The sequence below is a fragment of the Macaca nemestrina genome, chromosome 15, assembly GCF_043159975.1.
Source record: "Macaca nemestrina isolate mMacNem1 chromosome 15, mMacNem.hap1, whole genome shotgun sequence".
NCBI classification, from domain to species: domain Eukaryota; kingdom Metazoa; phylum Chordata; class Mammalia; order Primates; family Cercopithecidae; genus Macaca; species Macaca nemestrina.
The window spans coordinates 21,307,240-21,321,975 of NC_092139.1; the positions used below are offsets into that span (position 1 = coordinate 21,307,240).

At 49.2% G+C, this 14,736-nt stretch overlaps 1 protein-coding gene across 10 annotated transcripts in view; it reads right to left on the minus strand.

The window, feature by feature from the left end:
• Positions 1-14,475, minus strand: part of LOC105496379 (L3MBTL histone methyl-lysine binding protein 1) — a 49,118-nt gene extending 34,643 nt beyond the window's left edge. For 3 of the 10 annotated variants that reach the window (XM_071079270.1, XM_071079271.1, XM_071079269.1), the window contains exons 1-7: positions 9,302-9,999; positions 8,197-8,342; positions 7,775-7,998; positions 7,110-7,251; positions 6,727-6,877; positions 6,471-6,594; positions 5,722-5,806 (exon numbers count right to left, since the gene is read on the minus strand). In XM_071079270.1, the coding sequence (XP_070935371.1) occupies positions 5,722-5,806; positions 6,471-6,594; positions 6,727-6,877; positions 7,110-7,251; positions 7,775-7,998; positions 8,197-8,342; positions 9,302-9,459 (1,030 nt within the window). In that variant the 5' untranslated portion in view covers positions 9,460-9,999. Of the gene's footprint in view, positions 1-5,721; positions 5,807-6,470; positions 6,595-6,726; positions 6,878-7,109; positions 7,252-7,774; positions 7,999-8,196; positions 8,343-9,301; positions 10,008-14,399 lie in introns of those variants that run through there. The other 7 variants (XR_011613327.1, XM_071079267.1, XM_071079265.1 and 4 more) reach the window with 6 other exon arrangements.
• Positions 14,476-14,736: the final 261 nt, after the last annotated feature.

Genomic DNA, 14,736 nt, shown 5'->3' on the forward strand with positions numbered 1-14,736 from the left:
TGGGCAACATAGTTAAGATCCTGTCTCTAAAAATAATGATAAAAAATAAAATAATTAAAAGGGGGTATTATGAATTTTCCACCCTTTTGATGACTTCCTTTACTTAATCACCTAGTCTCATGCCTACCTCTACACACTAGTGAAACTGCTCTCTTCAGTTACTAAGGTCAAAATCAATGACCTATTCTTATTCTTCAACCCTTGATCTTCATGTGCTGCCCACCACCCATTCCATCTTGTCATTTCTTTCTTACCCACTCTCTTCGTTCTATTCTTCTTCCTCCTCCTGCCTCAACCCTGCTCCTCAATGGTGCAAACCTAGAAACGAACACAGTACTTCCCTCCCACCTTCTTTCCTTTCTTCTCATTCCCTCAGGAAGCTTCTTCAGCATACTATCAGTTACTTCAGTACAGATAATTCAAAAATTAATGGTTCTAGTCAGACCTTTTGCTACAATGTCTACAGAAAAGACAGAAAATGTAAAGGGAAGAACAGAATGCCAAGATTCAAGAAGAACCAATTAATTACAAGCAGTCCTCAGGGTACTACTATGTGCTGGGTCTTTTTGCTCTCAATTTGCTACAGAGATATTTGTGTGTTTGCCTCTCTCCTATAGAACATGGTTAGCCAATTCATAATCAGTTCATTTTAAGACACTGAAAGTTTAACCAAGAGTCCGATATTTATGTTTAACATGTGCCTTATAGGGATCTACGCCTGGGAACACCAAACGGAAGAGGCTGGACTCCAAAATGTTATAGTCTATTGTTTACCTGGTGTCAGTCATTAAAATTACCTTTGGTTTCTAGGAAGTATAAATGGACCCGTTTTGAAAATGTAATGAAAGTCATGGATAACTCACATAAACAAGTCACAGAATTTTGCATGTAAACTTAGACTAAGGACCACAGTTAAGTCAGTGTTGCTTTAAGTGGCATACTGATCCATGTCTGGTACTGAATTACACACTCATATTCTCAACTTGCTCACCAACTCCATATGGCAGTCCTTGTATTTCAATATAAAATCTGTTTTTCACACCCAATTTAAAAATGGGCAAGGATCTGAATAGACATTTCTCCAAAGAAAATATATAAATGGCAAATAAGCACATGTAAACATGCTAACATCATTAGCCATCAGGGAAATGCAAATCAAAACCACAATGAGATACCACTTGATAACCTCTAGAATGACCATAATAAAAAAGATAATAACAAGCATTGGTAAAGATGGGGATAAACTGGAATCCTCATATACTGCTGGTGAGAATGTATAATGGTGCAGACACTTTGAAAAACAGTGTGACAGTTCCTCAAAAGGCTAAACATGGAGTTACCATATGGCTGAACAATTCCGCCCCTAAGTATATACCCAAGAAAAATGAGTCCATATGTCCACACAAAAACTTGTATACAAATGTTCATACTGGCATTATTCATAATAGCGCAAAAGTAGAAGCAACCCATATGTCCATCAACTGATGAATAAACAAAGTGTGGTATGCCCATACAATGGAATATTATTCAGCAATAAAAGAAGCACATACAGCCTAAAATATGTAAACCTTGAAAACACTGTGCTAAGTGAAGAGCCAGGCATAAAAAACCACAATATGTAATTCCATTTACATGAAATGTCCAAAATAGGCAAATCTGGTATACAGAAAGCAGATTGCTGGTGGCCTAGGACTGGAGGGAGTTTAGGGGGAATGATGGCTAATAGATATGGGACTTCTTTTGGGAGTGATGGAAATGTTTTAAAATTTATTGTGGTGATGATGGTTACAGAACTCTGTGAGTAAACAAACAAACAAAAAACCCACTGAATTGTATACTTCAAATGGATGAATTGTATGGTGTGTGAATTATATCTCAATAAAGCTATTAAGAACCGGTACCTTATAAAAATGTACAGAAAAAGCACTAATCATTAAAAAATTGACAAATTGGGCATCACCAAAATGAATTTTCTGTTCCTTAAAAGACACCATTTAAAAAAAACAAAAACAAAAAAAAACCAAGAGCAGGTTGCCTGTAGTCCCAGTTACTCAGAAGGCTCAGGTAGAAGGATCCCTTGAGCCCAGGAGTTTGAGGCTACAACGTGCTATGACTGTATTGTGAATCGCCACTGTACTTCAGCCTTGGCAATACAGCAAGACCTCATCTCTTTTTCTTTTCTTTTTTTTTTTGAGACAGAGTTTCACTCTTGTTGCCTAGGCTGGAGTGCAATAGCATGATCTCGACTCACCGCAATCTCTGCCTCCCGGGTTCAAGTGATTCTCCTGCCTCAGACTCCTGAGTAGCTGGGATTATAGGCATGCGCCACCATGCCCGGCTAATTTTGTATTTTTAGTAGAGATGGGGTTTCTCCATGTTGGTCAGGCTGGTCTCGAACTCCCGACCTCAGGTGATCCGCCCGCCTCGGCCTCCCGAAGTGCTGGGATTACAGGAGTGAGCCACCGAGCCCAGCTTTTTTTTTTTTTTTTTTTGAGTCAGGGTTTTGTTCTGTCACACAGGGTGGAGTGCAGTGGTGCACTCTCGGCTCACTGCAACCTCTGCCTCCTGGGTTCAAGCGATTTTCCAGCCCCAGCCTCCTGAGTAGCTGGGACCACAGATGCTCACCACCATGCCCAGCTAATATTTGTATTTTTTGCAGAGACAGGGTTTTACCATGTTGCCCAAGCTGGTCTCGAATTCCTGAGCTCAAGTGATCCACCCACCTCAGCCTCCCAAAGTACTGGGATTACAGGCACCATGCCTAGCCTTAAAGCGTATTGTTTTTTTTCTTTTATTCCCCCAAGACAGAGTCTTGCTCTGTTGCCTAGGCTGGAGTGCAGTGGCGCAATCTCAGCTCACTGCAACCTCCTCCTCTTGGGTTCAGGCAATTCTCCTGCCTCAGCCTCCCGAGTAGCTGACATTAGAGGAGTGAGCCACCACACCTGGCTTTTTTTTTTTTTTTCCTGTATTTTTAGTAGAGATGGGGTTTCACCATGTTGGCCAGGCTGGTCTCAAACTCCTGACCTCATGATCTGCCCGCCTCGGCCTCTCAAAGTGCTGGGATTACAGGCATGAGCCACCGTGCCCGGCCTTAAAGTGTATTATTTATCATACCTTTATTGTAGGTATGGATAGGAAAAAACACAGTATCTATAGGGTTTAGTACTATCCATGGTTTCAAGCATCCACTGGGGCTCCTGGAATATATTCCCTGCAGATAAAAGGGGACTACTATAACTGTCACCACAATCAGAATATCTATGAACGACTAAGTAAGCTTTAGAAACTTGCAATGGTGTGTGTTAGAAAATGATCATTTACGAAACATGGTTATCAAAAAGGAGAAGACCTATGAGAGAGAAGGCCCAAATGGGCACACAAGTCACACGTTTTTAACTCTTAAACTATTGGAGCACTCAGTCAGCTCTAGGTATGTCAGGTCTGCGTCACATGAATTGAAAAGCTGGCCATCAAACTGCCAAATAGAGTATAGATCCAACATAGATACAAGAAACTCAAGCAATCCCAACCCCCATTCCTACCCCCTGGATTCTTTTGTCAGAAGACTCTGAAAATGAGTAGAAAACATTTCAGTCATAGATGCAAACTTCTGTCTACTGATAGAGTTTCTTTCCTTGGAAAACAAAACAAAAAAAAAGCACTGGGGGAAATGTCACACTACTATTGACAGTTGAGGCGGTGAGTAGTGCGCATCCAAAGATAACTTCGCACTGGTCAACAGGACCTCGCTGAAAGAATGCTGATTTACGAATCTATTTATCTAAGCAAGATAGAGCAGTTGAGCCAACAGTAGTTAACACACTGCTTCTTTCCTCTGCATAAGTCTTAAGAGGCCATAAACCAAAGCGAGCTAAACCTTTGCCTTCTGATATGAATACCATAGGTGAGACACAACAGTGAAATTCTGGTTTGGTTACAATGGGCAGAAGTTGGAAGAGGCACTATAAAGTTCAGAGCCTTGGGTGCAGATTGGGCTCCTCCAGCTGGTACTGGATCCATCAAGGCAGGATAATGTCCTAAGAAATGACCTCATCTGTCTGGTTCTCTGTAGGACGGGAAAGACAGTGACTGAGGCAACTAAGCCATAGTCCAAGAGAAACCACCAACATACAAATCATCCATTCCTCCACTGAACAAACACTGATTGAGAACCTATTCCATACCAGACTCTAGCTAAGCACCAGGGATACAATGATTAATAAAACAGATACAAGAACCAAGTGCAATGGCCCATGCCTATAATCCCTGCTACTCAGGAGGTTGGGGCAGGAGGATCCCTTGAGCCCAGGAATCCAAGGCTCTAGTGTGTCTGTGAATAGCCCTACACACCAGCTTGGGCAATAGAGTGAAACTCCACCTCTTAAATCCAAAATAAAAATTAAGAAAAAGGCTGGGTGCCTTGGCTCACGCCTGTAATCCCACCACTTGGGAGGCTGAGGTGGGCAGATAACCTGAGGTCAAGAGTTCGAGACCAGGCCAGGCACGTTGGCTCACACCTGTAATCCCAGCACTTTGGGAGGCTGAGGCGGGCGGATCATGAAGTCAGGAGATTGAGACCTTCCTGGCTAACACAGTGAAACCCCATCTCTACTAAAAATACAAAAAATTAGCCAGGCGTGGTGGCAGGCACCTGTAGTTCCAGCTACTTGGGAGGCTGAGGCAGGAGAATGGCGTGAACCTGGGAGGCGGAGGTTGCAGCGAGCTGAGATTGTGCCACTGTACTCCAGCCTGGGCAACAGAGCAAAACTCCATCTCAAAAAAAAAAAAAAAAAAGAGGGTCAGGTGTGGTACCTCACACCTGTAATCCCAGAACTTTGGGAGACCTAGGCAGGAGGGTCACTTGAGCCCAGGAGATCAAGACCACCTTGAGCAACAAAGTAAGATCCCCATCTCTATTTAAAAAATTTAAAAAATTAGCCATGCATGGCGGTATGCACCTGTGATCCCAGCTACTCAGGAGGTTGAAGTGGGAAGATTGCTCAAGCCCAGGAGGTCAAGGCTTCAGTGAGCTGTGTTTGCACCACTGTACTCCAGCCTGGCCAATAGAGCAAGACCCTGTCACCCTCCAAAAATTTTAATTTAAAAAATTTAAAAAAAGAAAAAAAAACTAGATACCGTCCTTGTGTTGATGGTTTTGAGGGCGGAGGAGAGACATTAAACAAATTGCTACATAGTATCTATGTGATTACAAGTATGACAATGCTACTTAGCTACAGTTGACAGTTGTCATATGGGAATGTGGAGATGGTAATAGAGAAGGCCTCAAGGTTGGAGATATGAATGACCTCTGTTCCATTTTTCTTAGAATCAAAGAGTGAGAATAGGGTTCCAAACAGGAATGTCAGACCAATGACCAGTGCAGGCTTGCCCTACCACTAAAGAGAAGCAATGACATGTGGTGCCAGTAAAAGCTACTCAAGTCTTCAAAAATTGAGCTAAGATCTCCCTGGCACTGGGGCCTAGTCATGACTGGGTAATAAGAGGATAAATAAACACATGATATAACCCCCAAGAACACACATACACTAATACACAAACCCAAAACAGCCTCTCACTGTCTCTTTCTCTTTCACACACACTAACTCATGCTCATTTATGTATGTACAACCTACCATCACAATCATAACCCACACTTCCAGCCTCACACCTTCAAAGGCGCATACACACCTCACACGAATATATACACACAGGCCATCGTACCAGGCTGGCTGCTGCTCCACTCCTCACTCTCCGGGGTGCTCGGGGTGGGTTGTCCCTCTGGGTCCTTTCCTTCTTCTTGCTTCTCCTATAGAAGGCAAGCCTGATCCCAGCTTCTTCTCCTCATGGTTTGGGATGAAGTGCTAGCGTCTGATCCTGGCCCCTACCTGGCTCTCTGGCCATGTGGTATTCCGCCCCAAACAGGCAGAATTTCTTCTAGGCTGCCAGCAGGAGTGTGGCTCCAGCACACATCCCCCTATCACTTGAGCACAGACTCACATGAGCATGCATATCCTAATTAAACAGCCTGACTACAACTTTCCTTGTTATCTGGTACACAAAAACTTCCTTTGTGATGCTCTTACATGCCCAGTAGAATTCATGCTCTGTCCCTTCCAGCTTCTGCAGCTAGAGCCCTGGGTGTTCCTTGGCCTTTGGCCTAGGTACTGGACCCCAGTGATGGAGTTTTCCAGCTGCCTGCACATGTACTTTGGGTACTAGTTCGCATGACTATGTCTTAACCTTGGCACTAAACTGAGATGGGAGCTCTGGAAAATCAGGAGAGTGATTAATTCGTTTCCCTCCAAGCAGGTATAAGACCTGACTCGGGATGGGACCCCCAAATATGATGAGTGAGTCATTATGCGTGCCTTCTCTGGCCCAGCTCCATAATCTGGATCGACGGAGGCGACAGTGGGAATTGAGGCATAAGCTATAGCTTCCCCCTCCCTTCCCCACTGCTCTCTTCCTACCATGGCCTCTGGCTCCGACTCCTCCTCTGATAGGCTCTGGTATTCCCTGCGCTTCCTCTTCTTCACGGGTTTGAGGAGCTCAGAAGCGCTGGTGGAGCCTGAGGAGTTCTCCACTATGACTGACCTGAGGAAGGGCCAGCCTTAGAGAAAGAACCACCCGCCCTGCACCACCCAGCCCCTCTCCTAACCCCTGAACAGGAATGAGGCTTTGGGGGCTGAAGGCAGAGCGAGTAGGGCTGCGACCTCCTCCCCTTACCGCTCCTGGAACAGCTGAGGGCAGCCATCATTAGAGGAACCAAGATCTGGACCCGCGGCTCTGGGAGGCCCGCACGCCTGGCACTGACAGGTGCTATCATCCTCTGGGGGGTCCTGATTGGGATCTTCTGGAGGATTCTGGGGGTGGTCCTCTGCGGGGGCCAAATGGGCCTCAGGCCTCCCTCCCCATTGCAGCCACACTCAGGCTCCGCCCACGCCCCCTCAGACCCTGCCTCCGCCTCAGTCCATCTCCGCATCGGAGGGCCTCCTCCAGCCTTCTCCACCCCAGGACCACCCTGGGCCCCGCCCCCGGTCCTCCTGGGGCTCAGGCCTCACCCCACCCGCACAGGGCCCAGCTCAGGGCCTGGGGAGCGGGGCTCCTACCCGCTTGTAGGGGGCCCGCCTCGCCATCTCCAGCAGGGGCCCCGCCATCTTCGTATTCGGTCACGCCTTCCTGCCGCAGCTCGGGGCTCGGGGGTTGCTCCACTCCCGCCATGTTCAGCGGCTTGTACTCGCTTATCCGGAACTGGAGCGCGGGAGGGTCTGAGGATTGCGACTCCCGTACCGGCCCTTGACCCACCTCGGCGTCGGGGCCATGGCCCTCTCGTCGCCTCATGCCAGCTCACGCCCTCAGCAGGCCTCAAGACTCCATGCCAGGGCACCTCACTCCAAGCTATACCAGCCAAACCCTCACTGCAGGCTACGCCCCCAAGCACCTGCAGGGTCCAGTCCCCCGGTGCCCCACTCTAAGCCACGCCCCCAAACTACCACAGGCCCAGTCAGAGTGCCCCACTCTAAGCCACACCCCCAGACACCCACAGGCCCAGTCCCAGAGTGCCTCACTCCAAGCTACGCCCCCATAGTCCCCAGGGCCTAGGAGTGCTTCAACTCAAGCCACGCCCCTAGAGTCCCTCACTCAAAGCCCACCCCTAGGGCCCATCATTTTAGCCAGCTTCCCCCGCTTCCGCCTCAGGTCCGGCCTCCGGGCCCGCAAGCCCCGCCCCATGGCTGTGGTTTACGAGGTTTAGCCAATCCCCACAGACACTGACCCGCAGGCCGCCCCCAGGGGGCGGGGCCGCGGCCTCTGTCCATTCCAGAATCCGCACTGTGCTGGTGCTGGAGCTGGCCGGCCCGGCACTAAGCTGCGGCAGGACAGTGGCAGGAACCGGTTCGCTGCCGGCCACTTGCTCCGGGGTACCCACATGGATTGGCTCCCGGGGAAAGCAAGACACATCCAGGGCACTGCTGGGCAGGCCGAGGTTGGCCGAGCTGGCTGTAAACAGATACACAAATAGACACGACACGGGTGAGTCTAGTGGCCCTGCCTCAATCCTGCCATGCATGTGTAGGCATGTGAAGGAAGGCAGGTGGAGGAGAGTGAAAACAGTCATCCCCTCTCCAGGATCCACACTTGCTTGTGCAAGTACAGAGATGCTCTTCCTCCCCAGACTCCTACCCTAGCTTGACTCACCTGGAATGATAAAGGCAGTTGCGGGCAGGTGAGGACCAGAACCGGGGCTGTCTCTGGCCACCAAGTGCACGCTGACCTCCCCTGTGGAAGGCCCCTTCAGTGTCCTCAGCATCTCCATTTCAGCATGCCCCTCCATCCTGGCAGGCCTACAAGCCAAACACAGCCCCCAGGGTGATCAGGTGGGGACCTCTGTTACAGAAGCAATGGAGATGTGAAGGGATGGGGCTTCTTTGAGAAGCTGGCCACCTTCAAACCCGTAACCTGCAGAGAAAGGCCTCAGTCCTGTGGGGAGTAGGGTGTCTTCAAGACCAGCATCAGGTCTGGCTCCTGTTCTGGCCAGGCCCTGCACCTCCCCAGTCTCTGTAAGGATGGTAAGGATGGGTAGGGTGGCATGTGTGAGGGTACTTTGTAAACTGTGATGTACAGCACTGACTCTGGGGAGCATGACTCGGGTCAAGGTTCTGTCTGGCCAGGTGTCTCCAGGACACAGCCCAGGCCACATCCAAACTCACCTTTTTCTTGACCCCACCTCTATCCCCACTAGAATCACTCCCTCCTCCCTCTGGGGATTCAGAGACCTCAAATACCAGGTATTCCTTCACCCACACAGGGATCATCTTCCTGGGAGGTGGGATCTTTCCTGATCATGTTCTTTTATGGCCCTGTCCACCACTCCCTCCAACCCCAAGCACAGGGTGGGCACTCAGATATCTGCTGAACACATGTACGCATCTGAAGAGCAAAGACGTAGTGTACGAAAATGCAGTCAAGTCAGTACGTGATTTTGTTTTAATAATGCAAAGGCAGTAGAGGCATTTCATAGAGTTCATTCAACAGGTAAAAACATAAAGAAAAAGACCTAGAGATACAAAGAATATACTTAATATCTATTTACTCAGCACCTAAAATATACTGACCACTGCCCTACTTGCCTTACCAGCACTGTCCAGTAGAATTTTCTGTGATCATGAGACTGTCCAATACCTAAACTGTCCAACACAGTAGCCACTAGCCACATGTGGCTACTGAGCACTTGAAATGGGCTACTATGACTGAGGAACTGAATTTTTTATTTTATTTTATTTTAGTGAAATTTAAAAGTTACCAGAAGGTAGTTACAGTGGTGCATGCCTGTAGTCCCAAGTTCTCTGGAGGCTGACCCAGGAGGATGGCTGAAGCCCAGGAGTCTGAGGCTAGCTTGGGCAACATAGCGAGACCCTGTCTCTGAGAATAAATAAGAAAATAAATAGCGACAGTAGCCATGACTATTGTATTGGACAGCACAGCTTGGCCTGTCAGTGCTACCTCCAAAACACACTGAAGGTCTAACCACTTCTCTCCATCTCGACTGCTGCCATGCTGGTCCCAGCCAATAGCAGCTCTCTTTGGACTTCTGAAATTGCCTTCTAGCCCATTTCCCTGCTTCCTTTCCTGCACCCCTACAGTCTACTCCCCAGTAAGAAAAACTTTAAAAACATAAACCAAATCACATAATTTCCCTATCTAAATTCTTCAATGGCTCTCTGTTGCCCTTAGAGTAAAATCAAAGTGCTTTGCCCTAGAAAATCTGACCTCTGCTTTTCCCTCTGGCCTCATCCTATGCCATTCTTCCCCTGTTCTCTCCAGTCAACAGACTCTGGTTTCCTTCTATTGCTTGACCAACATTCCCACTCACAGCCTTTGCCCTTGCTGTTCCCTACCCCTGGAACGCCCTTCCCCAAGCTCTCTGCTTAACTGGCTCCTTTCCATCCTCCAGTCCTCAATTCAATAGTCACCTCCTCAGAAGAGGTCTTTCCTTACCAAGTAATTTTTTTTTTTTTTTGAGATGGAGTCTCGCTCTGTTGCCCAGGCTGGAGTGCAGTGGTACCATCTCGGCTCACTGCAACCTCTGCCTCCAGGGTTCAAGCAATTCTCCTACCTCAGCCTCCTGACTAGGTGGAATTACAGGTACACACCACATAGCCTGGCTAATTTTTGTATTTTTAGTAGAGATGGGGTTTCACCATGTTGGCCAGGTTGGTCTGAAACTCCTGACCTCAGGTGATCTGCCCACCTCGGTCTCCCAAAGTGCTGGGTTTATAGGCGTGAGCCATCGAGCCCGGCCTGACCAAGGAATTTAAAGCAGCAGCATACCCCTCACCCCTTCCCACCACTAGCTGTCTCATTACTATTATATATTTCTTTCTTTCTCATCCTTCATTATAATCAAAAGTGATCTTCATTTATTTCTGTGTTTGATCAGTCATCTCCACATAAATGCTGTCTGTCTTGTTCACTGCTATATCCCCAACACTTCGTACGTGGCACATAGTAGGTGCTTAATAAGTACTTGTGTTGGATTTCAGTAACTTGAACTTGTTAATAAAAAACAATGTATGGGGCCAGCTTGGTGGCATGTGCCTGTAATCCCAGCTACTGGGGAGGCTGGGGCAGGAGAATCGCTTGAACCTGGGAGGTGGAGGGTGGAGGTTGCAGTGAGCCGAGATCATGCCACTGTACTCCAGCCTGGGAGACAGAGCAAGACTCCATCTCAAAAAACAAAAGCAAACAAAACACTGTATGGGTCCAATGCAGTGGCTCACACCTGTAATCCCAGCACTTTGGAGGCTGAGGTGGGAGGACTGCTTGAGCCCAAGAGCTCAAGACCAGCCTAGGCAACACAGGGAGACCCTGTCTCTATAAAAAATTAAAAAAAATAAAAATTAGCCAGGTGTTGTAGTATATGCCTGTAGTCCCAGCTACTCCAGAGGCTGAGCAGGAGGATTACTTGAGCCTGGGAGGTCAAGGCTGTAGTGAGCCATGATCTCACCACTGTACTCTGGTCTAGGTGACAGAGCGAGACCCTGTCTCTAAAGAAAAAAAAAAAATTAGCTGGGTGCAGGGGCTCACACCTGTAATCCCAGCACTTTGGGAAGCCGAGGCAGGTACATCACCTGAGGTCAGGAGTTCGAGACCAGCTGGACGAACATGGTGAAACCCCATTGCTACTAAAAATACAAAAAAATTAGCTGGGCGTGGGGGCAGGCGCCTGTAATCCCAGCTACTTGGGAGGCTGAGGCAGGAGAATTGCTTGAACCCAGGAGGTGGAAGTTGCAGTAAGCCAAGATCATGCCACTGTACTCCAGCCTGGGCAACAGAACAAGACTCCATCTCAAAAAAAAAAAAAAAAAAAAAAAAAAGAGAAAAAAGTTATAAAACATAATTCCCTGAATTTCAATTCCAATTTGCTTTGCACAGCTGAAGTACTTGTACTATTTTAAATACCTTTAAATAGAGTTAGGCCGGACGTGGTGGCTCACGCCTATAATTCCAGCACTTTGGGAGGCCAAAGTAGGTGGATCGCTTTGAGCTCACGAATTGGAGACCAGCCTGGGCAACATGGTGAAACCCCATCTCTACAAAAGTACAAAAGTAGGTGGGGCACGGTGGCTCAAGCCTGTAATCTCAGCACTTTGGGAGGCCGAGATGGGCGGATCACGAGGTCAGGAGATCGAGACCATCCTGGCTAACACGGTGAAACCCCGTCTCTACTAAAAAAATACAAAAAACTAGCCGGGCGAGGTGGCGGGCGCCTGTAGTCCCAGCTACTCAGGAGGCTGAGGCAGGAGAATGGCGTAAACCCAGGAGGCGGAGCTTGCAGTGAGCTGAGATCTGGCCACTGCGGTCCAGTCTGGGTGACAGAGCGAGGGAAAAAAAAAAAAAAAAGTACAAAAGTTAGCCAGGCAGGCCAGGTGTGGTGGCTCACGCCTGTAATCTCAACACTTTGGGAGGCCAAGGGAGGCAGATCAGTTGAGGCCAGGAGTTCAGAACCAGCCTGGGCAACATCTTGAAACCCCATCTCTACCAAAAATACAAAAATTTAGCTGGGCAGGGTGGCAAACACCTGTTATCCCAGCTACTCAGGAGTCTGAGACAGGAGCATCCCTTGAACCCAGGAGGTGGAGGTTGCAGTGAGCCAAGATCGTACCACTGCACTCTAGCCTGTGTCACAAAGTGAGACCCTGTCTCAATAAATAAACAAATAAATAGAGTTAATCTTTTTATTTGAAACACTGACAGTTAAGAGTGAATGTGGTTATTTCTAAAAGAACTTCACTCTGTGTCAAAACCTGTCACATCTCAGGTCTATTGCAGAAGCTGGATTTAAAGATTGCCTTTCTGTTTGGGCTTGCTGCCTTCAGCAAGCATTGGAGGACCAAGTGGGTGTCAGCACCATTCTGTGCTCTGGGGTTACAGTCACAAACATGATCAAATGCTCTCATGAAGCTTATATTCTGGAGATAATGGATGAAGTTGGGGCTGGAAGTATAAATTTGAAGACTGGCATATGTAGATGGCATTTAAAAACACGGAAGTGGGGTGAGGCCCGGTGGCTCATCCCTGTAATCCTAGCACTTTGGGAGGCCAAGGTGGGAGGATCACTTGAGCCCAGGAGTTTGAGACCAGCATGGCCAACACAGTGAGGCCTCAGCCTCAACAAAAAATTTTAAAAATTAGCTGAGCATGGTGGTGGACCCCTGTGGTCCCAGCTACTGGGGAGGCTGAGGCGGAGGGGTTACTTAAGCCTGGGAGGTAAAGGCTGCAGTGAGCTACGATCACACCACTGCACTCGAGCCTGGGCGACAGAGCAAGACCCTGTCAGAGAGAAAGAAAGAAAGGAAAGGAAAAAAGGAAGGGGGGGAGAAAAAAAAAGAAAGAAAGAAAAAGAAAGAAAAGAAGGGAGGGAGGGAGGGAAGAGAAAAAAAAAGAAAAAAGGAAAACGAAAAGGAAAAGAAAGAGAAAGAAAGAAAACTACATAACTGAATATAAAGAAAAAAATGGGAACCTTGGAGCACACCCACATTTATAGGTTGGGAAGAGGAAAAGAGACTGAGAAGGAGTCGGCCATGAAGTGAGAGGGAACTCGGAAGAGTCTGGGTTTCTGGTGGACACTGAAAAAAGTTTTCAGCCTTCTGCCATCAGCCTCTCCTGGAATTGCTCAGAGCCTAGAGAGCTACCAGGCTTGAACGCACTCCTGGAAGCTGCCAGCCAATGACGAGTTGCTATGAGGTGTGGAGACCCCACCCCCTTGCCTTACTTCGGAACACCTCTGCAGGGCCATATCAGTTCCAGAGCTTCCATTAGGTCAGGCTGAGGCCTCTGTTGAGACTACATCAGCAGTTCAGCTTCTTCCTCCGCCCAACCCGCCTTCATTCCCCTACTGGTGATATTCCCTAGAGCACTCCGATAGACCTACACTCAAATATTGCTATCGGAGTCTGTTTCCAGGGGACCCGACCTAAAACAACCATTGTAGCCCCAGCACAGAGCCGTGCACATAGCAGATGCTCAATAAATATATATTGGCTGAATGTGTCCATGGGTATTTTCTCTTCATGTCTGACAGGGTTTCCTCAATCCCTTGCCTTCCAAGGCCTTGTGTGCAAAAACGCCCAATAAATGCCCTTACTATAGGTGTTGGGTGGGGAGTAGAGCCCTCGACAGCTACCCCGAAAACAACACACAGCAAAGCTGAGCGCCACAAACTTGGGGCCTCGGCCCCGCCCCTCGCCGCAGCTGCTTCCCGGACGCGGGAGGGGACGGTAGCGGCCCTGAGCGCAGGGTTCTAGGATCGGGAACCGCCACCAGCCTCCCGGGACTGGTATAGGCAAAGGCGGGCGGGGCGGTCACTGATCCAACAGTTCCGCAGAACGGTTACTTTTTAAAACGCCAAAATGGCGGAATTCTTTTTATTCTTTATGGCCAAAAAAAAAAAAAAGAGAGAGAGAAAATTCCATATTCCATTATAAAAATCGAAAATTAATAATAGGAAAGTTTGCCACATGACTCATTTCCCAAGAAAACCAAAACCCCGCCCTCCACACCTCCTTTCCATTAATAAAAAACTCTTAATTGATTGCATATCTCCAAACACGCAGCCTCCACCCTCCGCCCCTCCTAATCGCAGCCCGAAGCCACGCCGTAGGGTCGACTGGGCCTGGAGCCCCGCACCCGCCCGGCCCCCTGCGCGCTCCGCCCAGACCGCTTTCCCCGGCGTTTTCCCGAATCTCCTTCCCAGCCCGCGCCCCCCGCCGGAGGCGTACGGAAGGAGCGAGACGCCGGAGCCGCAGACCCGAGCCCTCGCCGCCTTAGGCGGAGTGGGGTGGCGCGGCGCGGTGCCCAGGGGCCGCACGGTCTGAACCCACGAGCCGCTGGGTGCTTACCTGCCCGGCCAGCCAGTGGCCGCCCAGCGCGGAGCTACTGTCCGAGCCCGGCGCCGCGCGCCTGCGCGCTCGGCGGGGCGGGTCCGCCTCCCTGCAGGACGCAGAGCGCGGGGCCCGAGCGCCGGGCACATCTGCCGGGCCCAGGCGCAGGCCCAGGCTTCGGTGGCGCCCGCGCCCTCTTGCCTGCCTTCGAAGCCCTGGTTGTGCGCGCCTCATGCCCCCTCAACCTAGGACAGGTTTGCCGCACGGGCGTGGCGGGTCGAGATTTTTCCTGCCCCCGAACCCCTGCATCACAGTTAGCAGAGCAGAGCGGGGGCGCGGAGATCGCGGAGCTCGA